Source organism: Vicia villosa, linkage group LG7, assembly GCF_029867415.1.
Source record: "Vicia villosa cultivar HV-30 ecotype Madison, WI linkage group LG7, Vvil1.0, whole genome shotgun sequence".
In the NCBI taxonomy this organism is placed as follows: Eukaryota; Viridiplantae; Streptophyta; class Magnoliopsida; order Fabales; family Fabaceae; genus Vicia; species Vicia villosa.
Genome location: NC_081186.1, coordinates 100,086,554 through 100,094,707, shown reverse-complemented (window position 1 = coordinate 100,094,707; position 8,154 = coordinate 100,086,554). Strand labels below are relative to the sequence as shown.

At 27.2% G+C, this 8,154-nt stretch overlaps 1 protein-coding gene across 1 annotated transcript; it reads left to right on the top strand.

Annotated features, from left to right (window-relative positions):
• Nucleotides 1-919: 919 nt before the first annotated feature.
• Nucleotides 920-6,291, top strand: LOC131616144 (very-long-chain aldehyde decarbonylase CER1-like). Its single transcript, XM_058887397.1, has 10 exons — nt 920-1,074; nt 1,206-1,429; nt 1,908-2,140; nt 3,080-3,299; nt 4,197-4,572; nt 4,671-4,778; nt 4,974-5,174; nt 5,460-5,558; nt 5,674-5,847; nt 5,926-6,291. Exons 1-10 carry the CDS (start codon nt 1,015-1,017, stop codon nt 6,097-6,099), a joined length of 1,869 nt encoding a protein of 622 aa, XP_058743380.1. The 5' UTR covers nt 920-1,014; the 3' UTR covers nt 6,100-6,291.
• The last annotated feature ends 1,863 nt before the right edge of the window (nt 6,292-8,154 follow it).

Genomic DNA, 8,154 nt, shown 5'->3' with positions numbered 1-8,154 from the left:
ATAATACACTGCAAGGTATAATATGCTTAAGTGGGATTGTTTAACTTGTAACCCACCCAAGTGATTTTATCAATAAAACTCTTATGTTGAACTAAATCAAGTTTTGATCAAATTTGTTTTAGAAATTCTAGTTTTCTGAAACCTTAAATGACACATGATGTGTCTCTCTAAGTCTTCATTCAAATCAGTAAGCAGTGTGTGAAGATATTTTGTTCCCGTGGGTAGAGTAGAAATATTTTTCATTTGTGGAATGCTCGTGATCACTCTTTGAATTCGACTTCAAAAGTTTATCACTACAAGACGTAATCATTTGATCTTTGACATAATCGTTAGTAAGGATCCACCAAAAGAAAAAATATTTATCCCGTGTGTTTTGCTTGTAATTTCCCTTCACCAACAAATATCACAAATACTCTGTCTTGATTAACGACCTAAAAAGACAGGCGGTGTGCAGTTTTAGATTTATCATTACAAGAAGTAATTATTCGATCTCTATTCATATCATTCATGAAGATCCATTAATTAAAATACTTTTTGTTTATCTACTATATTTTGCTCGTAATTTTCCTTCATCAACAAAAATCAAAAATACATTTTATTGATTAACGACAACTTACATAAGAGCAATCATCTCAGAATCAATCATTCGCACTCTTTGTAGAATCAATCATTCACACTCTTTGTAAATACAATCATTGTTCTAATTCTATGGACAAGTTCGATGCCTCTTCTAATTGGGACCTCTTAGTCGATGACATAACATTAACCTTTTGTTTTCGTTATTCTTTTTTAGCTTTATAAAAAATATATATTAAATAGATATTACTATCATTGAACTAGAGATATATAGTTAATAGTCACCAATAATTTATTATAAAAAATATTAGCTAAAAAGAAAAGAAAAAAAAAAAGGCACCGGAAGCATCAAACAAGGTTATAAATATATGGACTTGGTACAACTATTATGCACAAAAGCCTTTGCCTCTTCTTCTATACCTTTTGTTTGGCATAAAAATGGCTTCCAGACCAGGCATACTTACAGATTGGCCATGGACACCTCTCGGCAGTTTCAAGGTTTTTCATACTTACTACTTTCATCATATATATTATAATACAAACAATCATGCATGATTTAATTCCTTCATATGATTTAGTATTAAGATTAAAATAGTATATAACTTTGTTTTATTGTTGAATGGATGCAGTGGGTGATTTTGACACCATTTGTAGCAAACAGCACATACAATTTCTTGATCAACAGTCCAGAAGAAAAAGACCTAAGCAACTTCCTCATCTTCCCATATATGATGGTCAGAATGCTTCATGACCAAATTTGGATCTCTCTTTCTCGTCATCGAAACGCCAAAGGCAAAAACCGAATCGTTGATAAAGGGATCGAGTTCGAACAAGTAGATCGAGAAAGCAACTGGTAATCAATCACTTTTTTTTATTTTTCTGTACCACAAATATTATTAGTTAAAAGCAGTTTTATTTTTTAGGACTTGTAAAACAGTCTCCTGTACATAAACCAAAATTTGACACAATTAAATCGTAGTTAAATATAATTTCATAAAATATATATCAAACTTAAACTATGGAAAAATAGAGCGTCCATATATTAATGTGAATGAAATAATGCTTCAATATATTAAATAAATATAAATTAAAGATAACGCACTGTCAATATAAACTAGTTTTACATCATCATCTAATAGAATTATAATATTTAGTCATATTATATCAGTATTTTAAAATTAAAAATGTGACTTGTCGAGATATACGACCGTGATTGATTAATAGTATAAAAATACTTTACACGATCGATGGTGAATACATACTCTTTTTTTCTCTAAACAATATGTATATGATGGTTTATGAAAATAATTGATATATAATATTTGTTGCAGGGATGATCAAATATTGTTCAATGCATTGATATTTTATATTGGTCAAATGTTGGTACCAGAATCACGTAAATTGCCTTATTGGAGAACAGATGGTGTGGTTATGACAATTCTTCTACATACTGGACCAGTGGAGTTTTTATACTACTGGTTACATAGAGCACTTCATCATCATTATCTTTACTCTAGATATCATTCTCACCATCATTCTTCCATTGTTACGGAACCAATAACTTGTGAGTTTTTTTTTTTTATTATTTAATTGTTTACTACCCCTCCTAATTAATATGGAAATAAAGGTGAGTAGGTGAGAAATTAATGTGCACATTAGTAGTGGAGAAAAAAAAGTCATGGTTGTGGCTAAAAGAGGAATGAATTAAAATTGGAATCAACACTGGTACTGGTATTTATGAGATGTAAAAACTATAGAGAAAAATTATTTAAAATAAACTCTGAAAATTATTTATGAAAATTTTAGTTATAGAAAATTATAAACTGAACAAATTTGTCTCAACTTATATAATTAATATTTCTTTGATATTAACTATTTGCAAAGAAATTTTATTAAAATATTTTTTTTTTGATAAATTCTTTTGCAAATATTTAATAAAATTTGTCATCTAAAATTAAGTTATTTATTTTTTAATGACATTTAAAAATATATATGAATGATTCTTCTGTTTAATAAAAGAATTGTACTTTTAATTCATGCTTTCTAAGCTCATACTTTTTAATTCTTCAACTATCATATTATTATACTTTTGTTCCATCACAAACTTTTAACTTTTAAGAATTGTAATTTTTGGGTTTAAAATTTGTGATTTATTGTTTCAATTTTAAATGTTTAGAGAAACTATCGCTTTAAAGCAAAATTTAGAATTTTTTTGTTGGTACCAAAATCATCATTTTTTGGATTAAAATATTGATTAGATAGTTTTAAGAAATCAATCAAACACTTTTTGTTTTCTTTTGCATTAAAAAATGCCAATTTCTTGTTGGTTAAATTGATAGTTGTAAGAAATCACTATCAATTGAAAATGTCAGCATCATGTGACTATACTTTCAGAAAGTGAAATCCCAAACAAAATATCCAAACCTCAAAAAATTAATTATTAATTAATTACATATTATATTACAACCATATTAATTATTATTTTTTCAATTTAATTTTGCAGCTGTGATACATCCATTTGCAGAACACATAGCATACTTTGTGCTATTTGCAATCCCATTATATACAACAGCAATTACAAAAACAGCTTCCATAGCATCCTTTGCTGGTTATCTTGCTTACATTGATTTCATGAATAATTTGGGTCACTGTAATTTTGAGTTCATTCCAAAGACCATTTTCACCATCTTTCCTATCCTTAAGTATACCATGTATACACCATCGTAAGTATATCTAACTCTTAACTCATTTAATCAATTTTTTATTTATATATTTTTTTTTTATTCCATCATTAAATTATTTTTAAATTAATAATTTATATTTAAAACATGTATACATTGATTAGATATGGTTAGGCAGCAAGTTCTGCCTACCTCTCCATACGTTGGTAATGGTCACTTTGTAATAATGTTGTTGTACACATTTTGCTATTAATAGATAGACAGATTATAAATGAAGGTGAAAATCTAGGTGAGGAAACAATAATATTGAAAAAAGTATAGTTTATTTTGTATTAAATTTCAAAATTGACAAATATATATATATATATATATATATATATATATATATATATATATATATATATATATATATATATGTATATATGAATAGTTTTTTCTATAAATGTGACATGTAAAATAGAGAAAATTATTTGCAAAGAAATTTTATTAAAATATTTTTTTGAATTTTTTGAAGTCTATATTTATTCATAATAATATTTATTTGTTTTCATATTAATTAATATTTAATTAAATTTTTTTATTTAATTGGTGAATAAATCCCCTTAAAATGAATTGTTTATGAAAACTTAAATTCAAAATGTAATAAATAAATAATAAATAATAATTTTACTAAATTATCCTTAATAATTATTAGTTTATTTTAATTATCATTAATACATAGTAAGAAAACAATACCTATAAGAGATAAAAATTAATTTGTTAGTCTTATTTTATAATGAATAATCTTTTTTTTTATAAGATAATAAATAATTTTTTCAAATGACACTTATTTTGGGATGGAGAGTGCTTAATTAATTTTAAACTCCTGATTTTACATAGCAATTAAATTAAATTCATAAATTTGAATAATTTATGATTTGCTACTAATTTATGTGACAGGTTCCACTCACTGCATCATACACAATTTAGAACAAACTATTCCCTCTTCATGCCAATTTATGATTACATTTATGGAACTGTTGACAAAGCTTCAGACTCATTATATGAAAAATCATTGAACAAAGAAGAAGGTACACCAGATGTTGTACACTTAACACATCTTACAACACCTGAATCAATCTATCATCTAAGATTGGGATTTTCCTCCTTAGCATCTTCACCTCAATCTTCTGCATGGTACCTTTATTTCATGTGGCCATTCACTTTTTGGTCTGTTCTTGTTACTTGGTTTTATGGTCAAACTTTTGTTCTTGAGAGAAACTCTTTTGAAATGCTCAATTTGCAATCATGGGTTATTCCAAGATTCCATGTTCAAGTAAGATTTTTTTTTATAGATTATAATTTTTTAATTTTTTTATATGATTTTTTTAAGAGAGAAATTAATGACTGAATTTTATTTTTTTTTACTTGTAGTATCTTTTTAAATGGCAAAGAGAAACATTGAATAAACTTATAGAAGAAGCAATACTTCAAGCAGAACTCAGCAAAGTTAAGGTTCTAAGTTTAGGTCTTTCAAATCAGGTGATTCTTCTTTTTTTATTAATATAGTTTGACATGTATATATTGAGAATGTAAAATATTTTTATCGATTAAATTTTTTTATAAAACTATTTTACTAAATTTTTTTTATAAAACTATTTTATATTGTCCGTTCATGCGTGCATATAAGTATTTGTTTAATTAGGGCATATATAATTATATTTTCAATGGGTGTAGGGAGACTTGTTGAATAGATATGGTGAAGTATACGTTAAAAGGTATCCCCAACTTAAGATAAAGATTGTTGATGGAAGTAGCTTGGGTGTGGCTATTGTTCTTAATAGCATTCCAAAAGAAACAAATCAAGTTTTTCTTTGTGGTAGACTTGACAAGGTTTCATATGCTATTGTCAATGCTTTATGCGAAAGGGGCACTAAGGTATGATTCATTTTATCAATTTGTTAGTATTGAATTCGAATTATTTGCAATCACAAATTGTCACATTCCCGAGTATATATCCACACTGATAGTCGTTGGATCGAAATCAGATAGTAAATATAAGTCCAAAAGATTGAGTTTGAAATAAGCAATTGTCTAATTTCGATATAGCGGTCACGAGTGTAGTTGATTTAATAAATACAAGATATCTGAGTTTAAATTGTTTCGAAATAAAGTGGCATAATATTGAAGAATTTGATTTTTTGGCTTTAAATTTTTTTCCAGGTTACAACAATGTATAGAGATGATTATGAGAATCTTCTCTTAAGACTCTCCCTAGAGTCCAAAAATAATTTGGTTTTTCCAGGATCAAATTCTGCTAAGGTAAATATTTTTCTAAGTTCAAACCATTTCATAATCTTATCTTAATTTTTGATTGAAAGTTTCAATTAACAAAAATAAAATACATTGATGATTTTGGTTTATTTTGAATTTACAGATATGGCTAGTTGGAGACCAATGTGATGAGGTAGAACAAAAAAAGGCACCAAAAGGAGCATTGTTCATACCAATTTCTCAATTCCCTCCAAAGAAACTCCGAAAAGATTGCTTCTATCTTAGCACACCAGCCATGATAACTCCACCTTCTTTAGCCAATGTCCACTCCTGCGAGGTTAGTATATATTGCGATGTTTTGAACCGAGGTTTTGAAGATTTATCTAAGAATTTCGATGTTTTGAATATGCAACAGAATTGGCTACCAAGAAGAGTGATGAGCGCGTGGCGTATTGCCGGAATATTGCACGCCTTAGAAGGTTGGGATGTTCATGAATGTGGAGAAGCCATGTTTAGTATTGAGAAAGTGTGGCAAGCAAGTCTTAAGCATGGATTTAGGCCATTGAAGATTAATCATCCTCTTGCTTGAATTATAAGTTATTAAGTATCATATATTAAATGAGTATATATATTTAAGTTATATGTTGATCAACAAGGTTATGGTGTTATTAGCAAGATAAAGCTATTGTGAAAGTGGGTTGCTACAATTAAGACATTGTATTTGTACTAGCCTTTGTGGCGTGTGTATGATATATATAATACAAAATATGTTTAACTAGTACATATTGCTAAGTGATTATTTTGAAATTATTAGAGGTCCTGAATGTAAGTTATGAGCATGAACAATGCTGAATGTGTTTGTAATTCAATAAAAGTCTAGCTGGATTAATTTCTAGTAATTCCAGTAATTTAAACCTATCAAATATATATATATATATATATATATATATATATATATATATATATATATATATATATATATATATATATATATATATATGCCCTTGTAGTTAGGCGTGTCGAAGTGCCCATGTTTATGTGAAAATGTCATAGGTGTGTCAAGTTGTTCGTGTTTATGTGAAAACTAGTCTCCATGTTTATGTGAAAATGTCATAAGTGTGTCGAATTGTTAGTGTTTATGTGAAAACTAGTGGGATTATTACAAATCTCCATTATTTTCTACGAACAAACTTCTTGTTATAATTCGTTATAATTCGTTAGTTTAGAAAATGATAATGCACTAACAAAAATGGAGATTATTACAAATCTCTACTATTTTCTAGTATCAAATTTATTGTTATAATTTGAATGGAACTTGTATGAGTAAATTTTCATATGCATGAATCATTGTCTTAGATCCTTCATGATAATTATTTAGAAAATCAACTTTTACTTTTTGCATAATAACCATAAAAGTTGACCCTTTTAAACACATAACTATTAGAACTCGATACTCGAATCGGTCTCCGAGAAACGATCAGTCTCTTTTAATTAATTTTTATTAATATTTTTTTTTTCAATATTTCTTCTAAAATATATTAGACATGCAACAAAATGAAATCTGAATTTTAATTAATATATTTTAAAGAGAGAAAATCTTTTAAGTAATCGACAAATATCTGTTCAATCTAATGTTTCTACAAAACAAATATATTCAAAACATTATATTGTAAAAAAATTGTCTTTAAAATAGTAAAATTTTATTTAGTAACAATTTCCCTGACAAAATGGCAAGACCCTTATGGTTATGAATAGCAAAAGTGTCCATGGCCAAGTAAAAAAAATATAAGACATGTTTGGTAATTTATGATTTTAAAATAAGCAAATAATATTATTGTTAACTGATCCGAGTTTTAGTAAAAATAGCACAATTGTCCAAGTCATAACTCGTGTAAAATGTTAATCAATAATAACAAACTTCTCCCATTTTCACTCTAATTAAGTTTACTTAAGTTTTGAGATCTCTCTAACCAAAAAAGAAATATGGAAAATCAAGTTATAATGAAGAATCTAAGTCCTTTGATCCAGTTAATCTAAGGTACTATACATCCCTTTAATGTTATTCTCTTTCGCTTTTAATATCTCTGCAATTCGAGAAATCTATATATTAAAAGTTTGTATATTCATACGTGCATGTTATGTTGATAGAGAAAAGAGAATGGAAAATCAAGTGATTGTGATTGTGATCGAAGAATCTAAATCATCTGTTTCAATTAACCCAAGGTATTATTATATTCGATTTTTTTTCTTAAATAAAATTATAATATTTACAAATGTATATACTTACATTATAATAATTTTTTTTAATAGCAAAGCAGATCAAAATAATGATAGTAAAAAAAGCACGACAGATCAAGTCATTGCGACGAAAGAATCTGATTCGAGTGTCGAAAAGATTAAGGAAGTAGTCTCAAGCTCAATTGCATTATTCATTGTATTATTGCTCTTTCCATCCCTAAAGTTATCATCAGGCAATTTTAGTGGTCTAGGGTGGGATGTAATGGTGCTCCCCATCACTATGGTTTCCATGTTTCAAATATATATTCTATGGGTTACTATAAACCATCCTGTTAACAGAGCCATCTTCTACACACTTGTAATAGCAACTTTAATATCAGCTATAGAAGTGAGCTTTGTTTCATGG

Excerpts from the sequence above, each read along its gene's own strand:
- LOC131616144 (XM_058887397.1), top strand. The coding sequence starts at position 1,015 with ATGGCTTCCAGACCAGGCATACTTACAGATTGGCCATGGACACCTCTC. Across the intron at positions 2,141-3,079 it reads TGTTACGGAACCAATAACTT|CTGTGATACATCCATTTGCA; the intron begins GTGAGTTTTTTT and ends TTAATTTTGCAG. Across the intron at positions 4,779-4,973 it reads GTTTAGGTCTTTCAAATCAG|GGAGACTTGTTGAATAGATA; the intron begins GTGATTCTTCTT and ends CAATGGGTGTAG.